Source organism: Gouania willdenowi, chromosome 11 (assembly GCF_900634775.1).
Source record: "Gouania willdenowi chromosome 11, fGouWil2.1, whole genome shotgun sequence".
In the NCBI taxonomy this organism is placed as follows: Eukaryota; Metazoa; Chordata; class Actinopteri; order Blenniiformes; family Gobiesocidae; genus Gouania; species Gouania willdenowi.
In genome coordinates this window covers 15,052,878-15,066,010 of record NC_041054.1, presented here as the reverse complement: position 1 = coordinate 15,066,010, position 13,133 = coordinate 15,052,878, and the positions used below count along the sequence as shown (strand labels likewise).

The 13,133-nt window shown below is 36.2% G+C and overlaps 1 protein-coding gene across 7 annotated transcripts in view; it reads right to left on the bottom strand.

Moving 5' to 3' along the window:
- Nucleotides 1-124: 124 nt before the first annotated feature.
- Nucleotides 125-13,133, bottom strand: part of ppp1r9a (protein phosphatase 1, regulatory subunit 9A) — a 54,511-nt gene continuing 41,502 nt past the window's right edge. For 2 of the 7 annotated variants that reach the window (XM_028461099.1, XM_028461102.1), the window contains exons 12-20: nucleotides 11,943-12,025; nucleotides 11,247-11,334; nucleotides 11,097-11,166; nucleotides 9,563-9,616; nucleotides 9,230-9,287; nucleotides 5,926-6,039; nucleotides 3,506-3,529; nucleotides 3,179-3,361; nucleotides 125-2,368 (exon numbers count right to left, since the gene is read on the bottom strand). In XM_028461099.1, the coding sequence (XP_028316900.1) occupies nucleotides 2,198-2,368; nucleotides 3,179-3,361; nucleotides 3,506-3,529; nucleotides 5,926-6,039; nucleotides 9,230-9,287; nucleotides 9,563-9,616; nucleotides 11,097-11,166; nucleotides 11,247-11,334; nucleotides 11,943-12,025 (845 nt within the window). In that variant the 3' untranslated portion in view covers nucleotides 125-2,197. The remainder of the gene's footprint in view (nucleotides 2,369-3,178; nucleotides 3,362-3,505; nucleotides 3,530-5,925; nucleotides 6,040-9,229; nucleotides 9,288-9,562; nucleotides 9,617-11,096; nucleotides 11,167-11,246; nucleotides 11,335-11,942; nucleotides 12,026-13,133) is intronic. The other 5 variants (XM_028461104.1, XM_028461105.1, XM_028461100.1 and 2 more) reach the window with 4 other exon arrangements.

Genomic DNA, 13,133 nt, shown 5'->3' with positions numbered 1-13,133 from the left:
TGTAACATGGGTAATTGAAAATGTAATTGTAACTGAAAAATGTAATTGACGCCAACCCTGATTACGATCTTATTTTTAGGACACAGGGAAGGTGAACAAAATAGGAAACAAAGAGGAAAAAATGAGGAAACAAAGAGGAAACAAAGTGCAGAGTGACTGCACATTTTATTTAGTGTGACAAGTAGCTGCCCTTACAAACTGTTTAGAATTCATAAAAGAGAGCAAAGCCATAGCAAAGAGAAGGAAGGGGGAGGGGAAAGCACGGCCTTGTCAGAGTGACAGTATGGTTAGCACTTTATCATCTGCCCTCTGTGTTACAGGACACACACACACACACACACACACACACACAGTCCTCTCACAGCATATTGCTCTGATTTTCACTGTACGTAAACAATGAGTCTGCAGTTAGTGATCTGTCTGGGGGAGTGGCTTCTTAACCACAGGATGGTTGTTGGGTTTTAAAAAACACTTTGTAAGAATACTTCATGAGCAGGTGTCGGAGTAGCATTGGATCGCAGCACAGGGAGAAAAGCATGAGCATAATAATAATAATAGGAAAATACGACCTTATTAACATGACATTTGAATCTAAATCATTTTTCAATAAACAGTTTTAATTATGTTTTGGCAAAAAAAAAAAAAAAAAAAAAAAAGAAGTTATAATACAATTCTGGATAAATCATATATATATATATGTGTTAATAATACTCTTGTATAAGTTATGATGAACAATAATCAGTTGCTTTATTAAATAGAAGAATAAATAAACAATAGCCTTAAGTAATAATAGTGATAGATGTATTACTGATAGATGTAACACTCTTAAAGTGGGTTTTCTGAGTTACAAAGTAAATAATCTGTATTGAAGTTGACTTAATATCTCTCTTGCATCGCTCAATGACGAATGTAAACCACATGGATGCCAGGAAATGATAAAGAACAAACACAAAGGTAGCTCATTGACCCTAGAACAAGTAATTTCACTCAAAGAACATCCATTGCTTCAAAGCTATTTAACAAGAAGGCTAAAATAACTAATCAGATCTCATCATAAATTAAAGTCATTTGCATTAACTGGGTGCAATTTGCAGCGTAACATTGAAATGAAAGAATCATTACAGGACTATTTCTGGACTCGCCACGTGACGGTTCCTCACAGAATCTGCCTTTTGAATGTCAATGAAGGATATTGCAGAGAAATGGGCTTAATGTGACTTGACAGATGATTCCTGATGAATAAGAAAATGACAGAAAAGTTCCACTGTTTGAGTTGTGACACACACACAGAAGCAGTCGGAGTCCTGGGGAACTACTCTCCGACGTCTAAAGGCAGCAGCGGGGTGTTACTCTGTTACTGTGTTAGAAAAGAGAGGTTGAAGCAGGTTACACGTATAGAGTCAAGGTGACATTATACATTGAGGAGGAACTTCCATTTCATTGACCATTCGTTTTCTTTAGGTACACTAAAATCCTCAGTTTAACCAGTTGGGAGTGTTCTGTACGTCATTGAACTGCTTAAGTATGTTTTTATATGTGGTCAGTGGACAAATAGTGCAGTTTTTCACTTCCAGTGTTTGTCTCCTGGTTCCCAGTTCGGTTCCAGTTAGAAAACCCCCAGTGTTCCAGTGTTTTGTTCTTCAGTGGTGACTGTAAGGAGCATGAGGACACCTAGTGGTGGACGATGAGCATTCCTACTGTAGTTCCACCACACGGAAGGTGAGACGTTGAAGCACCTCAGAGGTCCCACTGTTCTATTGATCAGATCACGGAATGTAAATGTGCTTTAAAATGGCACTCAGACATTCACACGTTACCCTATAGATGTTAAGGAATGATAGATTGCCTTTCCAGATTCTCTCTGCATGTTAATAAATAAAAACCATTTACAGTGATGAACAGCATATAAATACAACCCGTTATCTGACTAAATGGCTGGGAACAGGGTGATTGTAAAATGAGTCACGTACAGGGCAGCGTTCTGTCACCCAGCAGCTCATTTTGGTTTGATTCGCTTGTTGATCGAGTTCCCCAACAGTCTCGGACAGTCGGGCATTTAAATTCCACCACTAAAAACTACGGAATTACTTTATCTGGCGTCCCTCGAGGTTTATCGAGAGCAAGTCTGCAGCTGTTCCCCCCCCCTAACTGGAGTGGGGTGCCATGTTTAAAGCAGGAGGTAATCTAAAGGACCATTTCAGTCTTTGTGCACTTCTTTCTGTTGCTGCTCCAGCTCGATTTTTCGTAACTTCTCGCGCTGTCTCTCCACTTTCTCTTGATTCCTCTTGGCTTTCTCCACAAGGACTTTAAGGTCTTTGATCTTTTTCTTAATCAGGGCACGCTCCAGGGATGAAGTGATTCCAAGGGCCTAGAATACAAAAAGGATGTATGAAGAAAATGCTGCAGAACACGTTTCAACAATGAATAAAGCTATATACAGGGTTCCTACAGCTTTAGTCATATTCAATTCAAGATTTTTAAGACTTTTTATTGTCATTTGAAATTAAATTTAAGACCAACTTCACAGTAAAAAAAAAAAAAAAAAAATGCCACAATTATTATTTTTTAATATTTTTTTTCCAGTGTCTAGTGCACATGTGTAACTGGGGGCCCCCAAAGTAAACACACAAAATTACAGAAAATGACAGAAAAATACACAAAGTCAAAATCACTCCAAAAACACACAAGATGACTACAAAAATAGCCAGAAACCTATAAAAACTACATCAAAAATACAAAAAATGAAAACCATTAAGAAAAATCTTTGTTGAAAAGAGAATTTTTGTTAAATTCACATTGCCCCATGTTGTTGAAAGAATCCCGCTGCAACCACGTCACTGTTTTGTAGTTGATTCCCCTGTTGTGATGCGCAATGTTATGGTAAATTATCAAAAAAAATTAAAACACATGTTAATAATCATAAAATCATACTTATGTGATGAAAATTAGGTCTTTTGAAACATTGATTTAAGATATTTTAATTACAATTAAGGCCTTTTTTTAATTCATGGATTTAATGCCTTCTAAGACTTTTTAAGGATCCGATGATTAGTTATTCTACTGTTATTATTCATTCATGATAAACGTAGCGTAAAATCAACAATATGCGACATTCAAACGTTGATCTTATATTGAATTGTGTGCATTAAAAACTAAATGTAATAGTACAATGACTTACCTTAAGCTCTGAGCTCTCTAGCTGCAGCAGCTGCTCCCCGTCTATATTTTTGGCAGTGAATTCTGGGATATGGTGTTCCAAGTTAAGGCCTGCGAGCCAGTGGGCCACCTGCTGGGACGTCCAATCAGTAAAGCTGCTTCTCTGCAGCTGATTCTGCTTTAAAAACTGCCCCTCGTCCAAGATCTGAACGCAATAATATACATAGGTCAGTTATAAAGAAGCAAAAAATGCAAAATCCAAACTCACAAATGCCTTTAATGAGCAAGGACTAATGATTTTTAGCAACACTTTAATGCTGTGGGCGGAGCCCCGCATTGTCTGTCTCACCTCGTCCTCTATCATATCCAAACTCTCCAGAGTTTTGCAGCATTGAAAGTAAGAGAAAATGACAGAGATAAAGCAGAGATAAGAAGCCACATTTTATAACAGTCATTCTATTTGTGCTTGATTGAGATGTTACATCACAGATTGATATATATTTTGCTAAAGGGTGTCCCGATATATCTTCATTTTTTCCCCCACATCTGATACGATACCAGTATTGCAGCCTTGAGTATTGATCATTCATACTTTTATTATTTGTTTTTTTTAATGTGGAATGTCAGAAAAGTGATTACAAAAAAAAGAAAAGAAAAATGTATCAAATACAGACAAAACAATACATTTTTAAAGTGCAAAATATTCATTTTCACTTAACTTAAACATAAGCATAAATAGAATAAATAATAAAAATAACCTCAATAAATCAAATAAAAACAAATTACAGTATATATAGGAGTGCTTATCTGAGAGTTTAGAAGCAGGCGATATAATCCAGTTATTTATTTTCTTTAATGGGTTCAATATTGGATCGTGACACCCTTTTCACAGAAAACCCGGTGATGAAGCATCAGTCTGTCATGTTATCAATAATCATGATTTCAGTTCTAATTTTAAAATTTTTCATTTTCTACCTTGTCTGCACATGATATCGAAGTCCAACATTACATGTAGTGCAATCTTTTTATTACACTTATGCGCGTTTTTGTATTGCAATCAAACAAAAACATGGATTTTATTGCATAATAGTGACCATCACACATGGAAGGATAAGAAAAGAGAGAGGGCAGTGTTAAACACCTTGGTGAGGGGGAAAAAAACAGGGAAGAGGGAGTTAGGGTGGGACAATGGAAGGAATGGTTAACAGTCAGCTATTTTGGTTGTGCTGAAAGTGTAATGTGATGCTACTGTCATACGCGGAGTTTGCAAGGGGCAGGGGGGGCATTGCCCCCCCCCCCCCCCCCCCCCAGTGATCAAAAGTTTTAATTTAGTTTTTCCCAAATTCATTCTAAAAAATTTTATTCTTAATATAATGTACATAATATAAACATATGTTAAGTGTCAAAAACACAGTAACTAGGAAATGATAAAAAAAAATAGCGATATAAAATTCAAAGGTTTACAAAATAAAACCAAGTAAAAAAGATTTAAAGGGCCGCTGCAGCCGATGACATTTGACCCTCCTGCTTCCCGTAGCAGCTCAGAGCTTTGTTTGTTTACAACATGGCGGACACCGTGGGTGATCTGTTGACCCATAAGTCTGTTGTTTGTGTGAAGGTGGAGTTACGTTGTTAGACTTTTAATGCCATAATCTACATTGTTTACTTTTAAATGCTTTTAATCCATATGGATCCTGTTATTCTCGCCTGCCTGTTGTTTAACTTAGTGATTTACAACTGACAGAAAGTCTGTCCCTCCATGTTAAAGGCAAGGCAAGGCAAGGCAAATGTATTTGTATTAGCACATTTCATACACAAAGCAACTCAATGCGCTTTACATGATCAAAAAAGTGCAACAGAAAACAGCTTAAAATCAATAAGAACATTAAAGTCGGCAACAGAACATTTAAAATCATCAGTAAAATCAATTAAAATCATCAGTAAAATCATCATGACATCAACAACATGACCAAAAATCTCTCTCTCAATCATATGCAGTAGAGAAAAAAAGTGCCTTTAACTTTGATTAAAAATGTTCACATTAGATGCTGACTTCAGCTCTGCTGGCAGTTTGTTCCACTTCTTTGCAGCATAACAACTAAAAGCAGCATCACCATGTTTACTGTGAGCTCTGGGCTCCACTATCTGACCTGTGTCCATAGATCTGAGAGACCTTCTGGGTTCATACCTGACTAACATGTCACTGATGTATTCTGGACCAAACCCATTCACAGATTTATACACCAGCAGCAGAACTTTAAAGTCTATTCTGAGGCTGACTGGGAGGAGCCAGAGTAAAGACTTCTAGTGCTAAGTGTATCTCCCATATTAAAGCACATGTGTCGAGTGTTGTATGATATATCATGTAGAACATAATAAATAATAACACTGCTTGATTTCGGCAACTTTACTCTCTCATTCTTTAAGTTACAGTGGGTGCTGAACATTTCAAACTGCATTTTGGATTTATTTTGGGCAGGTCCATAATACAGCTTTAGAAACTTATGTTACAGTAATTAAAAATTTGTTTTCATTCCTTATTTGTGACGCGAAACTCAAGACGAACAGAAAAATACAACAACAGTCAATAAGCACATTATACTCTAAACAAGTCAACTTATCGCTTTCATCACATTTGCTAAAAATCCTTTGCAGTTAAAGACAGATTCCCCCTGTGTGTAAATATTTACTAATGCTATTGTAACCTGAGGATCGTTCCTAAATTGATGAGTCAGCGAAACGGTAATGGTTGCAGGAATGTGCTTGTACCTCGTCTGAGGACAGAGCGTGCGTACGTCCAGACATCTTGGCTTCACTGAGCAGACCGCTGATCTCCACTGAGCTGCTGCTGCTGGCACTCACATCGTCGTTCAAATTGGGACCCTGAAACACGACCACACACACACACACACACACACACACACACAGTCTAGTCGTGAGAGCCAACTGGGCCGTGGGATTACTTTGAGTTGACTGGTCGGAGGGCTCTGGGATGTTTTGATTAAAATGCAACACTATGCAATTTGTGGAGTGACCCCGCAAATTTAATCAGACGAGGACAAAGCGTTGCAGTTACGGTCGGGTGAAGTTACAGCACGCTGATTCTCTGTGGTTAGTTAAAGACAGGAAACTAAAGCTAAAATATCTGCGCTCAAGCGTTCAGAGACAAAATCATAAATGAAGGTTAAGTAAAAACACATTTTTGGAGGTATTGACGCTAGCACGACCGGAGGCGGAAGCAACGATTACAAAGTACATACAGCTAGGCACAAAGTGTACATAAAGATAAAGTCCAGAGTTCATCGTAAACACAAATATCTGGATAAAACATGAACACAAAACCACTAATACACAAAACAACAATATACACAATACGTACAATGAGGCTATTTACATCGATATACAAAAAATGTAATATAGTTGGGGTCATCTAAAGTTTTAAATACTCCAAAATAGGTTTCCAAGTGCTGTAAAATATACAGTATGTAGGCTCTCTGACATTTCATATCATATAAGTTTTCCAATGAATTCCCTCAACCAAGCTTCAAATACAGGTGGAGCATCTGATTTCCACATTTTTATATACATCTCTTTACAATAACCAAACCATAAGTACTGTACTTGTACTTTTTTGAGTATATTTCTAAATCAGTAATTTTACTAAAAAAAAGTTACGTAATTTGTTACATTTCTACACCCAACCGTTAGTGAGTAAATTATTATTTTTTGTTTTAAAATGATCAACGGACATTGTGAAACTACAATGAAATAACCAGACAACAATCAAATGCATCACATCATAGCCGACCAATCAGATTAAATGTAATACACCGCGCTAAAACAGCATTGAATGGACGTTTTTTTTTGTTTTTTCAGTTTTAGAGTTCATAAATGTAGATATACTAGAATATAAAAAAAAAAAATGTAATTAATTGGTGTTATTTTATTTAAAAAAAAGAATTGTACATTTTGACAAATCTTTTATTTTATACAGATACGTTTGTGGAAAATAAATTCCAGTTGTGCAAAATTTGGTCTCTTCCTTTTTAAGATTATACATGAGATGTTTACTGTATGCAAGGGAACCGTGGCAAGATTTATTACCAACAATACATTTGGGTTTAAAAGTAACTAATAATAATAATAATAATAATGCGTTTTATTTGAGTTGCCTTTCAAGGTTACCCAAGGTCACCGCACAAGCAAAATGAACTAGTATACTATTGAATTGAGCTACTTTTTACTTGTACTTGAGTATTTTACGTATGACGTACTTGTACTTGAGTATAATTTCAATCATGTAACAGTACTTCTACTTGAGGAGGATATACAGTATCTCTTTACACCTCTGAGCATGACTCATCATAGCTAAAGGAACAGAGATTAGACTCTGTGCAGAAATCTCCCCTCAAAGCTCAACATATCTGCTTATGTTCATAAATTCTGCTTTGTTCCTGAGCACATCCTCAGAGAGAGAAGGATAAACCTCATTAATGAACAAAAATAATCTCATTTTTAATCCTGCACTCGCCATATCTGATGTTACGCAGAACTGGAGAAGCTTGTACAAAAGTTCATACAATTCCACAAATGTTCATGTTAAGAGACTTTCACTATTGTTGTTTGAAGGTAAGAGTTAAGCCCAGAGATCTGCAACCTTTACTCTCAAAGGAGCCATTTTGCTTAATCTCACCTGGATTAAAGTCATTCAGGAGCCAAAAAAATACCTTCTCAATGAAGACAATACAGTGTATAAAATTATACACAGTTCAAATAATATTGAATAATTTACGAGTTAATGGATTTGATGGGCTACAAAAACATGATCATGTCAGTCAACGTATGAAGATTGCTAATTTCTTGCCACACATAAAGCCTGCGTATTTAACCTGCAAGTTGGCAATTAAATGAATCTGTCCCCACACAAATAACATCTGTATTTACTTCCAGAATTGTGTTTTTGATGGTTTAATTATCTTACCAGGGATTTAAAACTTAAACTAAGCCACAGGTGCAGGAAAAGTTGATGGTCTGTAGATGTTGCAGGAGGTGAAGTAGGAGAAGGTGCTGAGGCATTGCACAAATTAGGTTAACTCATTGTTTTGTCGTCATTTTATTTGACGTTAATGTCATTCATCATCAATACCCTGTGTAAGAAACAACAATTATATAGGGAGCCATTGCAAAAGAGTCAAAGAGCCACATGAGGCCCCAGAGCCGCAGGTTGCAGACCCCTGAGTTAGCCCAAAACCCATCCCAGTGTGGCTTATAATGGGAAAGCTTTAGGGTCAAGTCACACAATAAATTATATACAGTATTTTGAGGGAGGAAATGCATTAAAAAAACATATTTGTGCTCTCACTACTTTACAAATATTTAGTATTTCTCAGTGTGGTGTAATATCACATTATGGTTATTTACCAGCTTGTTACTGATTTTATTTTCTATTGTTTGCACAGGCACATGCTTAGTTAATCATGTTTGGGTAATTAAAAAACAGGGTAGGATTAAATGAGCAATTCCTACTCCATTTTTGAACACGTGAAGTTCATATTGTTTCAATTATTTTCAATGGATTTAATCGTTTTCAAATGATCTTTTTGTCTTGATTTATGTTCTAGTTATTTATGCATTACTCTCACGTGTTCACCCTTCAATCATTCATACACTTAAATATAAAGCTAATAAAGAATGCTACATTAGGTCGCCAATATTTTCAAAATTAGGCTCACTGATTCAGTTTATGGTTAAGAAAGCGATTGTGCGTTTGAATGATTTGAGTGTGTTAGTCCTTTTGATCACGTTAGAGTCAAAATACCAAACGATAAAGGCATACAATACCAAATAATATGAGTAGGAGAAGAAGTGGGGCCATGTAAGGGAGGTCTGTTCAGGGAAAAAAGGACACGTTCTAATAAATAATCGCAGAATACAAAGGAAGCATAAAGCATCCTTTAATGTAGAGAGGATTACACGTCATCGAGCACGTGTTTCACCGTCATCAACAGCTTATGTGATGTAGTTATGTAGCACAGTGACGTCAGCATGATTCATGGGTAATTAGTCACCGAACCTGGTTTGCTTTGGCCTTGATTTTTTCTGGACTATTCTCCGCTGATATTTCTGCAGAGCTGAGAGAAGGAGCGGAAAGAAGAGAGTGAAGTGAATTTACTGGAAAAATAGAATGAGCTCAATCTGGTACAAAGCGTCTTTTCATAAGATTCGTGTTTTTTTTTTTTTTTTTTTACGTTGTACCAGTCAAATAAACTAATAAACTAAACTACTGAAACATATGTAAAAGCAACCATGTATTCTCTCACATTTACGTTTTTTAAATTATGACCGAAAAAGAAAAACAGAAGAACATTTTCCTAAATATTTTCCCCGTTTTTTTTTTTTTTTTTACCTATTTCCAGGTGAAGCTGTGGAATCTTTCACTTTGCTTTTTCTGAGGCTGGACCTACAGGGAAAGAAAGTATTAAATTAAACTTAATGTGACAGGAGATTGTTACATAACCAGTCAAATGTCAAAGAAATGCCTGTATTTCAGTGTTAAAAAAAACAGTCTTAAGTCTCTGTTTAAGAAAACTTTGAAAACACCTCTATAGCAGCGCTTCCCAAACAGGGGTACGCGTACCCCGAGGGGTACAGGAACACACTGCAGGGGGTACTCAAAAAGATTTAACAATTCATTTAAAAATAATTGAGAAATGTTTCTAGTTCCTTTTTAGGATATTTTTGGGACAAATTAACTGCAAGTATTGCTCAAAAAAATACTATATTTTTTTGTAATTTGTTGAAACAGGATTATTTTATGCTGTAGAGGCCATTTTATCACACTTCTGACAACAGGAGACAATAATCAGCTACATTTTTACAAAGGAGACTTTAAGGAGACTTCATGAAGACAATATTACCTGCAGCACTTGTATATATGTATATATTTATCCTTTATTAATCCCTTATCCTTTATTATCATTGTTGTTTCGGGTTTGTTTTTTGTTCTTCTTCGTTTTTAAACTGCACTTGGCGAATAAAAACCTTTCTGATTCTGATTTACTTACTAACTATTGAAAAAAATCACACATAGTTGCATGGTATTTAGAAAAAAATAAATAAATTCCACTTTAAATTCCACTCATTGTTTTAAATTTGTAGATTAAGCCTTAGGGATGTTGTGAACCAATGAAACACAGTTTAGGGGTTTAGGAGAGCCCGCTGTTCCACATATGAAAAAGCATGTGAAATTATGGAGAGGGTACTTATGACATGAAGAGGGGGTACACATGAGTTGACAAAAATGCAAAGGGACAGAAAAAAGATTGTGAACCACTGCTCTACAGTATCATTATTGCAATATTCTAACTAAGTACAACATATTAGATTCTGAAAGTTATCAGATGTTCCTGGATGCATGCTTACGGTCATTTTTAAACTTGTAAATAGGCTTGCCCCTCCATCTTTAATGGATTTTATTTGTAAAAAGAACAAAACAAAACACTGGAATAAGGACCAGAGCCTTAATGAACTAGAGGAAACTGTAGTACAAATATAGCCAAATGGTGGTGTTTATCAGAGGCACTAAATGATGGAATAGACTTCCAGAAAACATCAGAAAATGTGGTAATTACACAATCTTCAAAGCAATTTTCAAAAATTGGTTGAAAACAAAGTAGTTATGCACCCATAGGTAATATTTGAAAACCTGACTGTTGTTTTTATTATTGTAAATAGCATAAATGGTAACGTGTTATATCACATTTACCTGCCTTAGGACAACAGATTAAATTTAGCTATTGTGCTAACTCTGGCATGTTTATGTTGACGATGTTTGCTGACACATTGATTAATATGTAATGTTCTAATTCAAATTAAAAAAAGAATAAATACATAAATGAAATGGAAACGATCCAGACTACAGTACATGACTTTAGTCCTACCCCTGCTCCACAGCTCGTCTGTGCTCATCCAAACTGTGAGATGGACTCGAAGTCACATGACACTGAGGACCTGTGAACATGAGATCAATCGCTGAGCGTTTAATCAGGCGTGAATCAAGGAGAACGTGCTGAATGGTCATAAACACCTACCCTGCAGGGTTCTTCTTGGGGAACCTTCTGCACTTCGGATAGACCCGGAGCGACTGTGGGCTGGACTGCCCTGTGCTTCAGAAACCTCCAAAAGACAGGAAGTGAAGGGTATAATTAAGCAGATGCCAGAGGATGATCATAATCAAAGTAACAAGAAGAAAGAGAAATATAACAAAAGAGGGAGCGCGACAAACAATCATACTCTGAGCTTTAGACCAATCAGAATGAGGCCGTTTGACGTCTCGTGCCCAATCGTGCTACCCTCTTTTCCGTCTAATCAGCATTCATTCCCGCCTTTACAGAGTTAAGTGACAGCATTAGCCAGACAAGATCCTTTCTTCCAGAAAAAGACTGCGTGCTGGTTGTTATCACGCTGGGAGTGACAGTAAGTCGTGGCAGCTCTACGTAATTAGAGCAGCCAGGCAACACACAACAATTAATGCATTAAAGGGTATAAAAGTAATGGATTAAAGCTGCAAAAGCTGGAATTAGGGCATTAACAGAAACTCAAATTAAACACCATTAGATGCAGTAAATAATGTAACAGTATTTACATGAAAAAGATAAAAACATTGACGTCAGATACGCTGATGATCGGGCTGGTTTTAGCACAGTCGATGCACCAACGTTTCATTTTGTTTAATTTAAACTGGGAAGCTTTTACCCGAACAATGTTATTTTATTCATTTTACAAACCTCTCCTTCTGTGGAGCTGATGCTGTCCCTGGCCATTCCTCTGTAGCTCTTCCTTTTGCTAGGAGAGTCCTCCATCAGGTCTGCTGTCAAAAAACATCACAAAACAGACACAATGGAGACAACTGTGACTGAGCCTGTAGGGAAAAAAACTGTGAAATGTTTGGTTTTTCCACCCACGCAAAGTTAGGTCGGAGAAGCTATTACGGTACTTTTATTACTCAATAAAAGTAACTGCTTTTTCCTTGTTTGATTGTCTATGTATGTGAAAACTGAACAGTATTTACCTGAAGGAAAACACAAAGATTATTTGTGCTGAGATTATGTCACGGCTCTGCACCAGCACCAGAACAATTACCCGTATTAGCTTTGGCGCTGCATCCCAGCAAACACATTAAGAGAAGTTCAATACTCGCAGGCGGTCACAAGAGAACAAGGAGCTTGAAAAATGTGGAGAAGTCAACACTTAGCTAGGGTGACTGGGGACTACTGATTCATCAGGAATGTGATTACCATTTTTGTCCATATTTTTTTTTACTGTTTTTTCTTCTTTTCATTATTTTTTACTCCTTTTTTCTTTTTCTTTTTGTCCACATTTAATGTTTTTTCAAAATCTCGTATTTTGGTGTGTGTGTATGTTTACCACATAAACTAAGGATCACACGTGCACTATTATCCTATAGTATTTATATGTATTTTTGTTCTTACTCTGTTCTTATACTGTATACATACACTGTGTTGCTGCAAATGTGAAATTCCCCTCTGGGGATTAATAAAGGTGTATTCTATTTTATTCTATTCTACTGTATGTGCATCCCAAAATACTGTAATTACATGTAACATATACATCGCACTGCAAATTCTTGCACATGTGCAGTAACAATGTCGAATCCGTCAATTTCTATTAGGGGTGTGAAAAAAAACCACAATTTCACGATATAGCGCGATTTTTTGGGTGCCGACTTTAAATCGATTTCATTTATTTATTTATTTATATTTAGTCGATATTTTTGTGTATTTGTGCAATATTTCAGTGGTGGTTACAATGCTTTCAATGTGTTGCAGTGGTTATTTGATGCACTAGATTTTATGATGGCAGTGTGTAATGTTTGCAATATTTATGTACGCATAGGCATTTTATTTTCATATAATCTGTTCAGATCAGTGTTTAAACTGACACAATAGGAGAAAATT